Source organism: Leptosomus discolor, chromosome 4 (assembly GCF_034619465.1).
Source record: "Leptosomus discolor isolate bLepDis1 chromosome 4, bLepDis1.hap2, whole genome shotgun sequence".
Taxonomy (NCBI): domain Eukaryota; kingdom Metazoa; phylum Chordata; class Aves; order Leptosomiformes; family Leptosomidae; genus Leptosomus; species Leptosomus discolor.
Window position 1 is genome coordinate 69586985 of NC_141394.1, and position 20266 is coordinate 69607250.

The 20266-nt window shown below is 38.8% G+C and overlaps 1 protein-coding gene across 1 annotated transcript in view; it reads right to left on the bottom strand.

Moving 5' to 3' along the window:
* The window catches only part of EVC2 (EvC ciliary complex subunit 2), a 91430-nt gene that overhangs the window by 48821 nt on the left and 22343 nt on the right, over positions 1-20266 (bottom strand). Inside the window, exons 8-12 of the mRNA XM_086464830.1 lie at positions 17784-17918; positions 16115-16266; positions 5164-5497; positions 1491-1730; positions 226-401 (exon numbers count right to left, since the gene is read on the bottom strand). Coding sequence (XP_086320956.1) covers positions 226-401; positions 1491-1730; positions 5164-5497; positions 16115-16266; positions 17784-17918 — 1037 coding nt within the window. The remainder of the gene's footprint in view (positions 1-225; positions 402-1490; positions 1731-5163; positions 5498-16114; positions 16267-17783; positions 17919-20266) is intronic.

Below are 20266 nucleotides of genomic sequence, written 5' to 3' on the forward strand. Positions count from 1 at the left end.
TCTCCATGCTGTACAAAGTGGACATAGACAACGAAGCCTCACCTTACTGTCTGACATGGTGTTAACTAACGGAGTATTTGGTTACAAAATATTTCCTTAGAATCAACTTAAAAGGTAACATTTTTATGCACTTTTCCTGCTCGGTAACACAAAGACTTTTCAAGATTCTTCTACTGTCTCTGAGATAACATAGTCAAATGCCAAGAAAACAATTGAGATCTTTACCTTGCCATCTTATTAATGAGACTTGATATCTGGGTTGCTGCTTCATTTATAAGAGTAGAGGCTTGAGAATCCCTTAACTGTATTTTACTTATAAGATACACTCTGTAAGCAAATCTTCTATTCAGATGATACTTCTTGTTAGCTTGCAAAAAATCCATTAGCTCTTCAACGTCTCCCTGCAGGAAAGAATGTGAACAAATATATTTAGTTAGATGTAATGTTAATTTCAGCTAACACCTGTGGGTATCAGACCAGATTTGTTCATTAACAGGGCAAAGTTTAAAAGCTCTTACAAGTGAAAAACAGTAAGTTTATACCAATTTAACTCTAACTTAACTCAATGCTTCATCAGCATCTCCGACCACGCAGGGTAGAGGCACTCAAAGTACAAAACCATAGCAAATTGGACATACCACAATTTCAATAATCTACATATTTGGATTGGGTGGCTCAGTACATCTTCTGAAGTACAGAAAAGTACTTGATGCCTAGGAGGTTTTGAAAATGCCTATACAGACAGGCCTCCAAAGGTACTTACCATTCATTAGACAGCATCTGATCTGTTTTAGAAATTCCATTCACAAAACAGATTTAGGTACCTAACTGTTCTCTGAATTGCCTAAATTCCTTTATCTGAGCTGAAATTACTTTTGAAAATGGCACACTGGCATTCCTGTACCATGCTGAGGGTCCCATGGACACCAAGTAAGGGTAGACCTGGACTCTCAGATCATCCTGTGGGGGAGGACTTAGGGGCAAAGATGCACCAACAGAGCTGTCAGGAGTTAAGCAGAGTGCCAAGATGTGCAGATGTATCAAAATATTCACTGCAAAACTGGGGATTTATATTACACAATTTCCCACTGCATGGTGTAGCTATGTTGTCAAACTCCTTTCTTCTGCATAATGCAGGTGAGTTACTAGTCTTATCTTCCCTGAGCAGTAAAGACAAGCTTTAAGCGCTTGGGTGCTTTGGAAATATTATCCATGAAAACAGAAGTCAACATTAAGCACATAATGTTGTGATAAATACATCTAACTCAATGTTGTAGAAAAAGGCTGTGCATATGCATCAATACACAGTTGTGCAGATGGCATTATACTTACAAAAATTATTCCTATGAAAATTAGTTATAAGTGTGATAACATATGGATAATTTCTTTTAGAGTTCTATGAGTGCAGATATTTCCTGAAACATTTCTCAAAAGTTACTGTGGGTTTGTATTCTGTCATTAGGTTAGGAATGGAGTTATCACCCTATTACCTGTATTTTAGAGTAATCTTCCACTAATGTTTTAGCTGCTTCCAACTTCAGTTCTCCCTTGAAAGTAGCATTAGTTATCTGTGTAAAAAAGATATTATGGAGCTCCTTTCTCTGGGTAACAGCCAGTTGTCTATAAGCTTTTGCAAAATATTCCTCCTGCTTTACCAGAAGGAACCTCTTCAGGTGGTCCTCCTCCAGTCTGTGAAGTCTATCCAGAAGACTTCTGTATTCTACAGCAGGCTGCAGAGAAAAGGGAAATAAATAAATCTAAGTGATTTTCAGTATTTAACATATTTTGAAGTATCAGTACCACGAGCTCATACCTATTTTACACTTACTCTGATTACTGTCATTTCAGGTTTGAATGAAGGCTAATACTGAATCAATGTACACTTTCCATGGTTTTCATCTGTTTGGAATCACAGCAGTTATAAAGCCACCAATCTCTCATCCAGAGCTAACAAAGTCTTTTTAGAATTTAGAAGCATTAATTAACATAAATTATACAAAACTGCACAAAATTCAACACAAAGACTACATATGAAATGAATTTCTTAGGTTTCATCAATCCTGAAATCCCATTAAAATTGAATAGACTCGTATAAGTCAGAACAATGAAATAACAATAGGCATACATTCTAAAAACAATATAAATTAGAAAAAAATATTCTACTACAGATCTCTAGAAGTTCTTATTATTGGACACCTACTTTATCTATTTGTTTCTACAAACTCATCCAAGAGCATTGTTTTAGAGTTATAACAATGGAGTAGAATTAAATGGCAATTAATTTAAAAGCTCCTTCGCAAGGAATACTTTCTCATAGTTCTCCAAGTAAGACTTACACATTCATAGTTTTAATATCAGATGGCAGAAACTCATTATAGAATCAAAACATACACATCCCATGGAGCAAAGAATGCTTCTTATGCCAGCAGAGCTACCTATCAGTAGTTATGTTGGTCTTGTTCTAAATTTCATATTATCTATCTGGGGAGAACTGTCCTCTACACTGAGCCTCCTGCACACCTCACCCCTCATTCCCAAGAGACACACTGCAGACAGCAAATAATTAATCAAAGGACAGGGAATATAAATTCGTGTTTTGGCTGAGAAGGGGGGAAGGTTATTGCTCCAGCTGTTTTTCACTGCCATCTCTTGGACGTCAGTACACCCTCTGCCAGGAGCACAAGTGTGGGCCATCCCTAGCACTCTGGCACCTCCTTTTGGACCAGGTTCCATGGCAAGTACAAAAACGGGTCCTTCCACAGACAGGAAAGTGAACAGCAAGATGTTAGTACTTGATAAATTGATCAGGACAATTATTGGATTTGCCTTAATTCTTTGTTTGATTCCTACCATTTGGGATTTCCAACATAAACCAGACTGAATTAATACCAATGTATTTTGAGCAAAGAAAAGCAGCTTTGCTGAGAGTGTATTTAGTGAGAGTTCACCTACTAAGTTTAAGTCAGGTCCCTCTCTTTGCAAAGGCAGGATTTATGTCAGACAGGTCTTTCTAAGTGTTAGACATCTAGTCTAGGCTCCTTCTATAACCAACAGAAGGAAAAAGATTTCTGTACAGTGCAATTCACCTTACCCATAAAAAGATGTCTACAAGTATCCCTTCCTTGCCATCTCCTTTGAGTTTCTAGCAGCTCTAGTTCAGGATGTTCATATCCTAGATATATGAAAACTCCCTAAAGTCAGTATTTAAAATTCACCTGGAAACATCAAAGAAATTCAACTGGCTCACTAGCCTTGTGCCATCAACTTTCTCCACACAACAGCCTGATAAACCAAACTTCTTCTCAAGAGCCTCAACATACTGTAGAACCTTTGATGGGTCATGCTCCACAAAAAACTTCTTTTGTCAAAACTGCAACCATATATTGTCATAAAAGGTAGGTAAGGTATATGACATGCAAATAAAAATGCTTTTAAAAAAACCCCACAAAACACCAAAAAACAACAGAAAGCAAAAAAATTGAGTAATGCCTACAAAGAGAGTGTACACAAGCACGTGTAAGCGATATACTGGTCTAAGGGATTATATTCCTAACGTAACTTCTTTGGTCTCTATAATTGAACTGAAACAGACCGCTGGAAAGTCAGCAGCATCACATTCAATACCCACATATCCACTTGTGCTCCAGAAGCAAAGCCCCACTGGTAGTAACAAACTGCACTATTTACTCCCACCAAGTCATCCTCTTAATATGAGTTACAACACTAGACAAGTATGAAACATTAACTTGGGTTTTTCAGCATTTTAATCTTACAAAGGTGAAATATTCCAAACGTTACAGAATCCTCTCCAGACACATGAAGTAAAAAAACAAAGTGGGATGACTGTGGAAGTAAGTATATTGTAAACATTCAACATACCTGAAAAAACACATGGTAGACTGGAGCATATTTTTGCACATAGGATGTTGGACTGGTGTCCTGGGCTTATTTCCAGCTAGAGACTACCTATGAAGTCCCAGGTAACAATACCCATTCAGACAGATATTTGAATGAAAGTTATACACATAAACACTAAGCGCTTTGTTAATGGGACATCCTAAACTTGTAAAGAATCATACTCTGGCTTAAATCATTTATCTCACTATTATCCAGAGGCTATTTCCAAGAGAAGTCCACTCCCTGCTCTGCCTAAAATATAGACTGTTCCGCTTGCTTTCACTCAGTTTGGAGGAAATCAGCCTTCTGTCGCACTTATATTCTCACTTTCTTCAAAGTAAGAATATCAATATTGGAGGCTTTTTACCTAGATTGTAAGGTTTATGATGCAGAGAGTTTGCTCTGCTCTGAATGTGCAAAACATTTACACAGTGTCTGACTGGAGTTCTTAGGAACTAATGCAGTAAATTATTGTAAATAGAAATAAACAACTTTGCAAAGGTTTAAGTGACCATAAATAAAATAAGGGTAATGACAACCTTTTGTTGTTTTCAGGTATCACAGATTCTCCTGAGATAAATTCATTTTCTGGTGAATTAAAACATAGTTTCATAAGAACAACTACCCTAATTATGACATCTGAAATTTTTGAACACATTTAAATTGTACAGCTTTTCTCTTAGAACCACAGAGCAGTTTGGGTTGGAAGAGACCTTTAAAGGCCATCTAGTCCAACCCCCCTGCAGTGAGCAGGGACATCTTTAGTCAGATCAGGTTGCTCAGAGCCCCGTCCAACCTTGAATGTTTCCAGGGATGGGGCTTCTACCACCTCTCTGGGCAGCCTGTTCCCATGTTTCACCACCTGCATTGTAAAAAATTTCTTCCTTATATCTAGATTAAATCTACCCTCTTTCAGTTTAAAACATTACCCCTTGTCCTATTGCAGCAGGCTCTACCAAAAAGTTTACCCCCATCTTTCTTACAGGCCTCCTTTAAGTACTGGAAGGCCGCTATAAGGTCTCCCCAGAGCCTTCTCTTCTCCAGGCTGAACAACCCCAACCCTCTCAGCCTGCGCTCACAGGGGAGGTGCTCCAGCCCTCTGATCATTTTTGTGGCCCTCCTCTGGACTCGCTCGAGCAGGTCCATGTCTTTCTTGTGCTGAGGACTCAAGAGCTCTTGTCTCGGAGGACAAGTCCACCATTCTAGTCTAAAAGAGAAACCATCTATATAAAATGACATACCATGCAAAATACCTTGATTTTACACCAGATTTACCTTTTCATTAATTTTCTTCATTAATTCTTCAGCCTCTTCATTCGCATTTCTTGCTTTTTGGTGTTGAGCCTCCATTGTCTTCCTAGTTTCCAGATTACATTCAGCTGTTAAAGCCACCATCTTCCTTTCATACTCCTCTTGAATCTCTTTCTCCATTGCAAGAAACTGCTTTTTGAAAATTGAACTCATCTTTTTCTCCACATGAGGAAAGAGGCTGTGACTTAAGACCATGTTCTTCATCATCATAGCAATCACTTCTTTGCATATCTGCATTCGATATGCCTCCAGATCAGCATCTGCCCGCGTCAGGCTGGCAACCTCCAAGCTGCAGAAAGGCAATCAGGACTGTTTGAAATCACAGATTACAGGAAATTTCTATCAGAAAACAAGGATGTCATTCAATATTGGTTAACTGAATGGCAATCAGTAAAGTCCAGGGATATCACAGCACATGAGTTTACTAACTGTGACAGTAATCCTTCATTACAAATCAAGGTGAGCCAACATTTACTACAGCAGTTTTAACAAAGTATATCCATTCTTGCATTTCCATTTTAGACAGAAAAAGCAAAAGCTTTTCTTTAGACCATTCCCTCAGTTTAAAAGCAAACAAAAGCCTCTCACAGAAAAAAAAAACCCTCTGTAGGGAAGGAGATGAGGTAAGTATCTGAATAGACCATAAATTTCACTGACTTTGTAAAATAGTTCTAAACTCAGTGACCCACCTACACTAACACGTAACTGCTTTGTGCTCTGCGCTAGTGTATTCCCTTCTCTGCAGGGAAGAGGGGAGAGTGTTTTGATTATGTGTCAATACAAATAAATTAAAATAGCTGATATCTCTCTCCTGAACATTAGTAAGAGTTCTAGAAAAATATACTGAAACCAGAGGGAAATACAGGATTTTTTACAAAATGCAATAAATGTCGTGTTGCACGTGAACACATTCTCATTTATCTTTAGAGTTAAATAAACTGGAATTATAATTATTCTTATTTCACGTAAGGTTTTGGGTTTTTTTTTCCCCCTGTAAATTCTATAGATTTATGTATTCTGCACTGACTTCAGGATTGGAGAACTAGGTGGGGTTTGCCCCAGCATGTCAATTTACATGAACACACAGCACCGTATGCTTCTGTGTCTGTGGATTAAGTATACAAGAATTTCTTTGTAACCTACCAAATACACTTTTAAGAGCTTTAATTCATTCTTTCTTCAGTTAAACTAAATTATTGGTTTGATTTGTTCCACAGTCAAATCTTAAAATAAATTTCAAATCCATAGCAAAGGTCCTGGCAAAATCTGAAAGACATTAGAATGATACTTCGTCCAGAATGGTATAGATCAGAGCATGCAAATCCATAAATACTTCACTTTTTTGTCAAACAAATTTTCCTTTCCTTATGTAAGCAAATAAACTTTAACTAAATCAGCAATACATTATCACCACTGCCCCCATTTAGAAATCAATGGGATAGAATTAAGTTGTTTTCTTACAATGACTCAAATACTTGAAGTATTTAGGAGACATTAGCTTAAGCTATGATAATCTATCACAAGGGACAGAGAGATTTTTCTGTTGCAGTTTCTCAAAACCTCAGAAATGCACTGGCAATGCCCATATTCATCCTGGGGATCTGGTCCAGGGCTGACTGGTTGCAGCTGCAAAATGTCCTCCACTTCTCCCCTCTTCCTCCCATACAGGAGCAGGAATCACTGCTGTATGGGGCCAGAGCCCTATGCCTGAAACATTGTGAGTCTGCAACATTCTTCACAGTCACATGAAGATCCTGTAAGAGCCAGTATTTTCTATAATGTCCCCAAGACAATACAAAGATCCAGCTTCTCTGCGCTGCCTGCAGACGGATATTGCAGGACAGCAACCTGCAGGTATATAGCCTTCTTGGGTGGTGTTCAGCTACATCCACAGTCGAGTCCCCTGAGATGCTGATCAGCTTCCTCTCCTTGGGGACAGTCCTTCTCGCTCCAGGACAGTGGGACAGACACAGAGGACAGGTGATGGCAGGATCAAGGGAACAGGATGCCAAAGCAACACAACAAGCACTTCAAATGAGCAGCGCTACACATGTATTTTCTATCTTAGTCTTTCTAAGTCTAGTCCTAGGACTTCTGCTGATACAGCCACCTAGTACCAAGCTGTCTACTTCGGACAACTAACTTCCAAAAAATAAGTGTTTCCATTTTGTGCAAATAAATAAAAAGAAGGATCCAGAAAATGGGTGCTTTAGCCTGTAACACTTCCCTAATGACTATCAGGCAGTGGTAGGGGGGTCCCTAATTCACCAATTCATTATTAGCCTGGAGAATACAAGTCACCAGATTTATTTTTCTGTTTTAATTCCTGCTTCAAGTCCAGTAGCTCTGATTTATCTGAAACTTATCTGTCTTTTGTGAGAAACACCTCATCTTAGTTTTCAAGTATCCCCTAAAACAGAACTAAACAACACTTTAAAAATTGTTCCACTTGATAATTCCTTTAAGATCTAAAAATGGTCACCTTATCCTCAGCCTCAATTTTACTAGTATCAACTTCCAGCTCTCTTTGTTTGCTGGAAAAACAAGTTCCTTATTCATTATTTTCCTGTTCCTCATGTGTGCACTGATAGATGGTGGTCACAGCACCTACTAACCCTGCCTTACTGAGGCGTGAAACACTGAATTCCTCATGTCTCTTCCTGAAAGACAACATTTCACAGCTCCACTGTGTTGCTACATAGCTTGTAACACATTTATTTCTTACCAGAAACGCAGGATTTTTTTCAGCATGCTTTGAAAAAAGATTAAGCCATTCCTCATCTACCTCCTTACTTGTTACTTTTCCAGTCTTCTTCAGCAGTGATCCCAAGAACAAAACCTAAAACCAAACACCATCACAACATTTCTCATTGCTATCTTTCCCTCAGTCTTCCCACATCATTCCTTCCTATTTACTGCAAGTCATTCCCGACAACCCCATTCCATTTCGAGCGAGATTCCCATGCTCTTTTTCACTCACAGGGAACTACGCTACCCAATTCACTCCACTCATCAACATCATGATGCCAAACGCAGAAGGAGCAATAGGTGTGGTTCACCTGACCCTCACGTGTCAGCAAGCAAGTGATGAGGCAGTTAAGATTTCAGATCTATTTAATTTGCAGCTCTCACCCTCCATTTTCCTGACAGCACATCTGTGAAGAAGGCAATGAAGCAGAAGCAACACGTGAACTGTTCCATCAACCCAAGGGTAACAGCATGTAAAAAAAAAAAAATAAAAAATTACAAGCCACAGATCTCCCAGGTCACATCCTGGATGACAGCAGCCAGGCCTTTATTTTTTTTCAGTGGCAGATGAAGAAAGGTTGCACCTGTAAAAATTTTAAATCCACCTTCCACGTGATGTGCTCTCGTTCTGGTCTGTCTCCTCCATACAGTAGCCAGCAGGAGTAAGAGAAGCTCATCACATGCACTAGAAATATCGCTTCAAGCTCTTATGCCAAATGAGAGGTTGAGGACAGCCTCAACAAGCTCCGCCAACATAGTCTTGGAGTCTTAGACACCAACAGTCAGTACAAAACACAAATCCTGTACACATAATAAACCAAATGCTTTCAGACACAAGTCCATCAGAAGAGCTAGACTTACAATCACCCAGATTAAATGTGCAATGTTTTGTGACACCCAGGAAAAAAAAAAAATCCTCTGTGCCTCCTCAAACTGAGGTAGATTTAATAAGTTGCTTTAAATGCTCTGCACTCTGCTTGTTATAGCAATTCATGTTTAAAAGGTCTCACATCTCTTCCTGAGCGTATTCAACATAATAGAAACATGAAAGCCAATGAAGTACAGGTAGCAGATGGCAATCTATTGATGACAATGATCAAGGCTTCTGTTGGACAAAGCACACAGAGAAAGGACAAGGACAGTACAGAAAGTAGGTGGTACAGAAGTGGGGGGGGGGAGGAAAGGTGAACAGACACAGAAAATGAAGCTGCAAACAGCCAGTGTAACTATTTTTCACTCACTTGAAGAAGAAGAAGATTTAAAGATCTGTCAGAGAAGATCTGGAAGGGGAGAAACCCAGACGCCAAACACAGAGAAGCAGAGAGAGTGCCTGAGCATCTGATGTCTTCAATAGACCTAATAAAAGAATACAGGAAAGCAGCTAGTGTCAAAAAAAGAAACAACTACATTTAATTAAAAAAAAAAAAAAAACACAAAAAAAGAAACCTCTCATTAACTACAAAATATTTGTGTCTTTAAGTCTTATTATTCAAATTAGAGACCTGGAGAGGGAATTTTTGAACAGAAAAATATAATAGCAGCTGAAGGTAATGGTCCTAAAATGACCTAATGGCTTTCTGACACATTTTTAAAACTAATTTAGAGTTCACAAAGATAAGAAACTACTGTGACACAACTTTCTGAAGTCTAAAGGGGAGAGAAACATCAAGCAAACTCCCCTCCGGTGACATTTTCTCACCAAAACCAAAAAACCCATCATTTTCAGAGACTCACCTCTCATCTGCAAATGGTAGCCAATTAGTAGCATATGAATTATAACAGCATCCAGAGGGGTCTGGAGCCCTGCGGTAGCGGTTTCTGCAAAAGCATTCCTTCGTGATACACAGCGTTGCTGAAAACCACGTAATAATTTAGGGCCATTTGTAGATGGTTTGGGTTTCCACTGTCCCAGATGCCCTGCTGCAGCCGTGACCCAGGGCACTGCAGCACAGCAGCTGCACCAACTCCTGCTAGAGAGGGGAGCGCAGCCGGGGATGGACGGACAGACAGACAGACACACAACTGCTCCCAGCCTGGTGGCACCCACTGCTACTGCCGGAGCCAGAGCAGCACATCTCCTGCACCCAGGGGCACAATGCCAATGGGTCAGCTGCACTGAGGAACGGAAAAGGAGAACACAAAAAGAAGTGTTACAGTCCGTGTTGCCTTGCCACGCTTCAGAGAAGTGAAGACGGGCAGAGCTGGACAAGGAGAATCACACAGTCAAGCTGTGAAACAGTACGTGCCTGTGCTGGCTTTAGTTGTAAGTGAAGAAAGCCAATGCAAGTGCAACAGGCATCAAAGGTCTTCAGTTGCAGATGTGGTTTGTCTCCTAAATCATCCATTTATTGAGGGGTTACTAATACAACATCAGTAAGTTGGGCTGTGTTTTGTTTTCTTTCTTGTTTTGGTTGTGTTTGTTTGGTTTTAATTGCTGTGTCAACGTGGACCCTGTGTGCAGTGCCGTTGCTTCCTCCCTTCAGCCTCTCCCTCCTTTTTCCCTCCCTCTCCTGCTGGGTCAGTCACAACAGGGATTGCAAACCCTTCAAGGCAGGGATTTATGCAGGCTGCAGCACCATGAGGTGCAAATCTTTGCAGGATAGCAAAACTGTGCTGAAGCTACTGACTGCTCAAATTCTCCAGCCCCCCGCCCCCGCCAGAGAGGGATGAGCTGCATTTCCCCAGCCTCTGCCTGCTGTTGGGCTGGGCGCAGCCCACCTGTGTTAGAGGAGGTGTGAAGATGCTCGGTGTTACACTAACAGCTGTACTGGCCGGCAGCCAGCTCTGAACTGGGAGAGTTCATCCATCAGTCCTGCAACACTGCTATACAGCTAAGCGTAAACTCAGCACATCTGAAATGTGAGCTTACAGAGAATACAGGACATCTCATCAGCAAATAAAGTTGCTAAAAAAGGTATGTGATGATTATCTAAGGATGCTTTCACATGGATGAATCACAGGTTAAGTTCAGCCTTCCAGAAAAAGCCAAGATGCTGACAAAATCAGAAATAGGATTGTCATGATATATAGCCAAGAATTTTAAAAAGCCACAAAATTGAAAAAGATGATAAATTGAACGGAGAGAACAGTAGCTCTTCAGAAAAAAAAAAAAAAAAAGATTAATGAAAACCTGTGAAAAGTTGAAGCACTAGATTTGGCAGCAGTTTCACTATCGAATTCCTTTAACTCTCCACGGCAATATAAAGAAAGTAAAGGTATTTCAATCCTTAAATTAATCTCTCTAAAAAATATTTGGAAAATCCTGCATTTAAGAGATTGAGAACCTCTGCTTCAATTGCAAAAAGTATGAAAACTGATAAATCAGTGATTTTCAGCAAACCAATTTAAAAAAATACAGCTAGCTACAATACAGCTGTTGCAAGAGAGCTCAGACAATGGCATTTCACTGAAAAACTACTATGCAAAAAGAGTGTAAAAAAGACTCCAGTCTTGCTTCCAGTGAAGTTATCACTCATTTTACGACTGATTTTAAAAGCACCAATTTCAGCCTGCATATGAAGAAAAGCATAAATAAATATCATGGCTATATGCATTAATGCTTCAGGAGCTTCCAACTTTGCTGGGATCTACTCAGATTCTACTAACCTATTCAGAAGGGGTAAGCATTCAGCTGACAGAAACAGTAGGAGATATCAATTTTCTTTCAAAATTATACGGAATCAAGCATCACTAACAGCACTACTCTCAAAAGCAGATTGTTGTCTGGATGAGATTAATTGTTCTTTGTGGACAGCAGAAATGACCCATATAATTCTGAGCACAATTTCTTCGTAGTTTGCCAACATCAAAGAGCCATTTTTTAGATGAAAGAAAATAATGTATTCATTAATTTCAAACTACTTGTTTTCTTCAGTTCCCCTGTCTTACGGACTTCCATCACCTATTAAGCATTTGAGTTTTTCTGATGGAAAAAAATGTATAGTTTACACACTTGCCAAGTTTGTAACAGCATTCCTAACAGAACTACAAATGCAGGGTTTGGGGTTCATTCCATGTGTTTTCACTGTATTTCACTGTTATATCCATGTGATTACTATTTATTATTCTACTCCTGCATTGTACACATTGCACAAAACCAAAGCAATGAATATGGCCTCCCTTCAAAAACTCTAAAATTTCGATTACACTTTTTAAAAGTTATGAAATCCAGAAATTTTAACACCTTAACTTTTTTTTGGTACTAACAACATAACTATTTCTCACTATTTTCTGCGTAGGAATATTCAGGTCTAGCTGCTATGACAATGTGATCTTTTATTCTTAGTTTCCATTTGAATGTAGGGTTAAAAAAAACCACATTTGCTCCTAGCAGATTAAGTTGAGATGTACAGCAAGAAATTTACATTTAGAAAGAAAAAGTGAACTTCTAATATGGTAGTAAATTGTTTTTGACTTTTCTCCAGAGTCAAGGCACTCTGGAGACAATTTGATCCTGTAATCTAGTACATTGGCCTCAACGTCCTCTACCATCAGAAAAAAATCAGCTGCAATGCATACATATTACTTAGCGATTTCTCAAAATAATTGGCAGTATGCATTGCATATCAGCAAGCAGGTTCAAGTTCAGCTAGAGTTTTGACAAACTCAAGGAAGCATAGCTGTACAAACTGAAGATGAAAAAGAAAAGCTGTAGTAGTGGAAAGCCCTTTAAAGAAATTAAGTTGCCTTTATCTGCTTTTTCTGAGTCTGTGAGCATGGTCAGACTTCAACAGATTGGACACAAACCCAAACTGCTCAGCTCTCTCCATATTCTGTTCTAAGACATACAGAAAAAGAGACGCACAACATTTTGGAACATGATCTTCTAGTGTGCATGTCAAATATTCAAATCATATAGCTTCTTCTCACTAGCATTCATTGCCAACAGGCCAATATTCAGGCATATACACCTATGGAGAATAAACGCCACGCTATTTTGCTGCATAGTGTATATCAAAGATACGACTTACTAAGACAAAACTCACAAGATGAGTAACTAGGAAGCTTCCTTATGAAATATTAAAAGTATGTTTTGTTTTCTAGCCAATTCTCCTGACACTGCAAACTGTCTACAACTCCAAAGATGTCCCTGTCCATAAATATTGAACACATGCTCCTAATGTATTTGCTAAACAATTTGGCACTGTTGCTTTGTAAAAGACATTAACGTAGCTTTATGTCATAAAGAGGATAAAAAAATTCTGTGTCTCTTACTTTTATGAGTAATTTTCTCATTTGTGTCTGGACAAAAGAACAAAGCACCAGAATGATTCCAAACGTGTTTACTATCACAGCGCAATTTAAAAAGAAGGTATCAATTATGCTGGCAAGCTTACACGCATGCCACGCAGAAAAAACAACGCATAGCTGCACCAATACATGCAGAAGGAATTAGCAAACTAGCATACAAGCAAAATGTTGTTGGTTGGCTGAAAATATCTCAAGTATCAAAAGCTCTCTAACAAAAGCCTCTAAACTTTTGCCTCCCCAAACAATAAAAACCAGGATTACAGTGCTAAAATTCATACTGGTATACATACGACACGAAAAAATGGTGCTAAAAATAGAAGCCTCAGTATTCTGCCACTCCCATAAGACAATACAAACTTAATTCCTCAGCTCTCTACAGAAAAAACAGCTATTCTATTGAGTGACACTAAATGCAACAAAAGAAAATGCAATATTGTTGAAAAATTGATTGTGACCACAATTAGTAAAATTACAACATTTCATTCAAGCACAGAATCCATTCAGATTGACTGCAATTATCCATTAATGAATTACAAACACACAGTCTGTCTTTTTCCCCATTACATTTTGCAAATTACTATCCTTAAAGCAGGTAATTCAGTAAAAAGAAGGATTACTCCATTCCAGCTTTAGCCTAGAACCCTGTCACAGAAGCTCCTAAAGCAATGGTACAGTATTTTATCTTTGTCTTTGCAATCAGCTAAAAACCTGGATAATTTACAACAGTTTAGGAAGTACAAGACTAAAATGAAACCTTTAAGGAATATAGATCAGAAATTAAAGGACTGCTTTGCCCCACATTGCAGAATTAATAAGGAATCAACATTAAGAGATGATGAAGCATCCTAAGCTAAATATCATATAAAAGTGTTAACAATGAGAGATAAAACGAGTGATGTATTATAGCTACTGAAGAAGGCAGAAACAACATTGCATGTATCTAATAAAGGCATTTAAGTAATGCTGTAGCCTTTTTTACCAACCAGCCTGCAAGACTGGGATTCATCTCACTCACCCGCAGACCCCGACATCTGAGCTAATCAGCCCAGGCTGCAGGCTTTTAGGGTCAGTGGGAGCAGCAGCCATACGACTCATTTTTTGAAAGTCTACTTTAGGATGAGAATAATCATATCCTAGAAGTGCCCTTTTTCATCCCCGAGTAATAAAGGGGAACTCAGGGCAACTTGGTGTGGGAGTTCACATTGCAGAGATCCTCACTCATTCAGATAAACTGATAAAAGAGGAGACGAACGGGTATGTAGTAACTGAATATGCTTATTAAATGAGTGTCAATAAAAAGAGGGAAAGAATAGGAAAAAAAATATGGTAAGTGCATCTGTGTGTCACCTCCTAACAGTAAATAAATCAGAAGGCCCAGTTTGAAACTATAAGAAATTAGAAGAATTTGGATAATCTAAATAGGCATTAGGAAGCACCCACTGCTAACAAGTAGAGGCTGATTACACCACAGTAATGTCTATCATCCCCTCAATCATCTTTGCGGTGGCAGCAGGAACTACTGTAACTCTGGATGCCTTTGTGGTCCATCTACCATCTTCATCCCAGAAGACGGAAAAGAAAACTCAGAAGGTGAAGAGGGTTACTGACTGTTTGCTAATGGGCATCTATTTTCTTTACTGCAATGCTCTACCTCCTTAGAGGTAGAGAAAGTAGAAACTGTGAGGAAAGAAATGGAAGCAAGAGAGAGACATTTGTGCTAACTGCATAAGAATACTAAAAAACTTCAGCATCTGGATACATAAACTAAGAAATGACTCCTGTTTTATGGGTTTAGAAATAATCCAGTTATAAAAATAATCCTATCCAAAAGTTAGCAAGAATATTTACCTTTCTAAACCACAATGTGTCTGAAAATAGTCCAGCTTTTTTTTTTTTTTTTCAAAGTAGCCACCTATTCACTACCCCTGAATAAATTAATTCTAAAGAGAGTTAAAAAAATGTTTGATCCTGTTCTTAACATTCACATAATGATTTTCAGGATAAGTCTTCTCAAAGCCTGAGTTGCTATATAGTTATAAAAGCCAGGACCAAGAGGCAATTTACAGAGATAAGGAACCCAATTTTCAAGGACATGCAGGAAATAATAATGCTGTTAGTTACCCTTTAAGAAAGAAAATTACTTCCATGGTCCCGTAACTTTTTGTTTTCAGCTTCTACAGACTTTATAGTTGCATAATACGGCCTGTATCCTGACTTGCCAGGAGCCAACAGTAAGACTGAACAAAGAAGGTCTCCTCTGTCCTCACATCAGACCTTTCTATCAAACTCAGCTGAAGAACAGATGACCTTTAACAATGGCATGTTTCTGTCAAACAGCCCTGACTGGCCTTTCAACAACATCAGAAGAGCATCTCTGCTCTACTCAGTGGTCCCTCCAACTGCAGGTACATGGTATCTTCCTAGCAGCACTATGGACTGTCACACCTTTAGACTCTGATCCAGGTGTTTCCAAAATATGCTGCTAAACAGCAACGCTGGCACCCAGCGGGGGCTCTCTTTCCAGGACAAAAGCCACCCTTTTGAAAGCAGAATGTGTTCAGCAATAGTAGAGTACACCCTTTCAACATTTTCTTGTACACAGAAAAGTTTCCCTTTACTTAGTGAACCAGAGAGGCAAAACCAGATGTTCATTTTGATTGGAAAACTTGCATGCCTAAGGCCTAGATGGAGCTGTGACTTCTACAGGTGAAGGAATATGAAATATGATGACTTTCAGTTCCCACAGACTGCTATTTAACACAGTTCAAAACCCTACAGTAGTGCAGCCATATGCATAAACAGACACTACAAAAAAAAAAAACATTAAAGGGTTAACACTCAAAGCACATTCAAAGGTTGGGTTGATGATAAAGGTAAAAAATATGACGTAATAGCAGTGAACTCTTACTCTTCTAATGCCTGGAGCATGTTCCCAGATTCTTCAAAGGACAGGATATCGATGATTTGGTCATTCATAATTATATCTTCACTAAACGGATCGCCTGAATTCAACTGAGAATGCTCCAGTTTGTGACTTTGGCTGAGTTCATACCGTATCTCCTAATAAATAAATAAATAAATAAATAAATTCAGATTATGAAAAGAATTTACACTGAGCATCTCATCTAATTTTATTGCAGATAACTGCATGAGAAGGTTCCTACTTATCATCTACAGCTGGAAAGGGTTTAAAAGGATTGTGCAATTCAGATGTATCTGAAATCAAATATACTACTTTTGTTTCAGGCTGAACTTTTTGTGTATAACTGATCTGGAATACAAGTAATGAAATGAATGGAGAAGACAGAAGACTCTACACTGACTTCAGTAGGCTTGTGAAAGCCTTGTAGGAGGTTATCCTCCACTATAAACTTTCTACGCCCATTTTTTTTAAATCATCATGGTATACAAATTATATATGGCAAGATTACAGTAGTACAAGGTGAACAACACGAAAATCTAATCCTAGGAATGATGGAAGTTACTCAGTTTGCAGTTCAGTGACACTCCCTCGAGACTGAGGGCTCATAAAATTACTATACAGAAAAAACACTATAAGTATTTGATGCTAGGACCAAACTGGCCCCTTTTTATGTTTTCATTCTCACAGCCTTTTTGGTAAAAAGAAACAAGTCATGCCCTTTTCAGTTAAAGGGATTATATTTTCAGACCTAAAAGAAATAAAAATTGTTGATGGAATAATTTTCAACAGCAGAAAATACAGCTGGAAGAGATTTGTGAGCTCCTCTGGTCAGTCCAGAGGGATAGGAGATCCACCATTGTCCGAGCAGAGAAGGTGTTCAAACCTCTGAGCACACATCTCTTACAGGACTGCTCCAATCACTGTAATATTCTGATTGAGGTCTCCAGCTCCCTCCCATTGAAGTTGCTGCTCCACTTTACATAAATACATAATTAATAGAAGCAAGGTCTGGAACTCGGGCCAACTTGATGAATATTTATCAGATTCTGTATTTTCTCTCTCCCTCCCAGTACGTACTGAAATACTTTCTCCAAACTGGCACAGTTGGAGAACGAACACTGAAAATGCTCCATCCCCAAACCCAACTGTTACGCTTAATCACTCAAGAGATTAAGGCACATCCAAGGAACTGAGAGACCCAAATTCAAATCCCTGTTCCTGACAATCAGAAACACATTTTGGACCCAAGTCTGCTGTGCTCGAGGTGAATAGTCTTCTCCCTGGGCAGCTGCTTATAACCCACAGACATCCTACCTCTCCTTTTGAGGGAAGAAGAGGAGAGGAGGAAGTGAGGAATATGAAAAGAAACTAATAGCTCAAGGGTAATCTCCCTCTAGTCTGAAGCTAACATCCAGGTACCACAGCAGTTCTTTTGATCAGATTATCATTCTTACATTCCCCTCTAAATCTGATTGCGCTCAAGATTAGAGGTTGTAGAGATTACATTACCTGTGAATCCAATCCATCACTTGGTGGCTTTTTATTTATCTTCAAAAACTCTTCAGATAATCTGTATCAGTTAGCAAGTTCTATCATCAGATATGATCAATGACAAAAAATTAAATAAAGTATTGTTACAGACAGTATGACTCACCTGGTTTTTACTACGGAAACTCCATTCTAATATTTGGGTTCGGTGAACAATTAAAAAACCAGCACATGTCAATACAAGGGAAATGAAAAAAGCAATGAAGAACCCTGAAGCATGGATGGCAAGGCTGTACGAAATCTGAAATTAAAAGACCATATTATTAAAACTACATTTTAAATATACATAAAGATCAGAAATTACAACTGTAAGCAACATAGTAAATTATTTTAAAATGGCTTCACACAACTTCAGGGTTTCTCAGCATTGTTATAATTACTACATTTTTATCAATGTTTTCAAACAAGTGTCTGTTTTCCATAGGTTTTCAAGTCAGCATGGTTCGTTATGTTCACCTAGTCCAAATTCCTGTTTAACTCCAGGCAACAGAACTCCCATATATTGAATTTCAGGTGCTGTGACTTTTGGGTGTCCTGTACTTAACAGCCTGTTTTCCAGTGTTGCCAACCTCTCCTAAGTCTCACTGAAATTGATGGCATTTGGTGTTGCTCAGAAGGTCTGAGAAAAATCAGCCTAATGTTGGCTACCTTTAATTAACGGCCATTTCTTGATTCAATAAAACTGAGTAATCACCATAAGAGAAAAAGCACTAATATGAGTTCAGAATAAATATGTAACTGACAGTTGACAAAACAACCCAATTTGTGTGCACCCTTGCAATTTGTGCACAAGCCAGAGCCAGAAAAGAATAGCAGGAGCACCGGAACCGCGAGCCAGCTAACAATGTTGTAGGCCTTTCACTCTAGCTCTTAATTTAATCTTTAAATTGCATTTCATTAAAAATTAATTTTTACTTCATGCTCCATGTAGCAAAAGTTAACACAGTGTTTATTCAGTTCTTTGAGATCTTTGGATGAAAAACATAGCACAGCTATTAGTGTAATGTTTCACCACAAACTAATCACTCTGCTGGGGCTAGAAAGCATAAATAATTAACAGGCTGCTGGCAAGCTGCACTTGGTCATCTCTTGGAGCAGAAACCTGAGATTCCATGGACTCCATGGTAATTCTGCATAGGAAGTGATAATCAAACATGGTCCGCAATTTGAAAAGGATTTATTCCAATTTAACAACAGAACGATACTGTTTTACTGCCTTTTTTTTTTTTTTTTCTCTCGAATATGTTTCTGTACACTGAAAATCTGTTCTGTATCTAACTGAAAGGAACTGCTTCATGGCAGACTTCATTGTTTCACAGGCTCAGCTCCTCAAAGCTGCTGGAGATGTTCAGCACTTACTGATTTCAACATGATTTCAGCTGAATTGGGCAATGATGTCAGTATCAAGTCATCAAGACCTTAATACAGGCTACTATTTGGCACTTGCACAGTTCCAAGAACATGACCCAGGGTTTACTTCACAGTATTGTACATGTAGAATCAACAATCACTCTGACCGACAGAGGTACGCTTGGTTTGGCTTTTTGTTTTGTTTTTTTTTAATGTGCTTAGTCTAAAATAATGAAACCCTTGAAGCACTCTGAGGTTCACTAAAATGTTTTGGCACTAGGTATTTATTTGAGTAAGCGAGCCACATGCTGAATTCCTCCTAAGACCTTTCAATATCTTTAAGTTTTAAATGAAAACAAGAAAGAAAACAAAAAAAAGGAGCAACGCATTAATCTCTCGGTTCCATGTGTAATTACCAACATGCTGTCTGACTTTTTTCTTGATGTAACTTCCTACCACTTTGGTCAATTCTTCCATTACGCTCCCCTGTACCACGGCCGACCACTAAGAACACCCAGCATATCTACATCAGTGTCAGCACCAGCTCTCTCTTCCTCTGACTCTGCACTGCCCCCTGGTTCCTTGCCATAAGCTCAGTTAAAACTGCATCACTTTGCATCAAAATATCTTCATCTTGAAAGACAATTATGTAAATATTAAATAACTCTTGTAAATATTTAATAACTCCTTTCCCTTACCCAGTGTTTACTTCCTTTGCAGATCAAAAGGGTTTAGCCCGTACCCCTTGAACAGCCACAGAGCCAACAAACATCTGTGTGTGACTTGAAAAAAATGCAATTCCTCTTTAAGTCAATCTGCTGTCCCCAGCTTCTCCAGTTGCACTAGGTGGCCAAGAAGGAATCAAAGAAGGGTTCTCCTTAAGCTCTGCCTGAGGTCCCACTACTTTCAAGGAACAGGAGATGCTGTAGATAATACTCAGGGAAAAAAAACGCTGCTCTTGAACCACTTCATCATTTTGTCTGAATTCACTCACGTTTGTCTAATTTCCAACCACTCTGTGAAATTTAGGGATCTCTCCAGGCTTCTAGGGAAACCTGGTGAGGTTACGGGTTCAGTGAAGCTGAAATGAAGCTGGTTAAATTTTTAAGGAGAAAAAGTGTTGGCTAGGGAATGATACTGTGCTTTCTAAGTAAAAGGCAAGACCTATGGCGGGACAGTCAGTTTGCATCAGGGCAGGCAGTTCTGTCAGAGGTTAAGCTCCAACGGAGAAAAATGGAC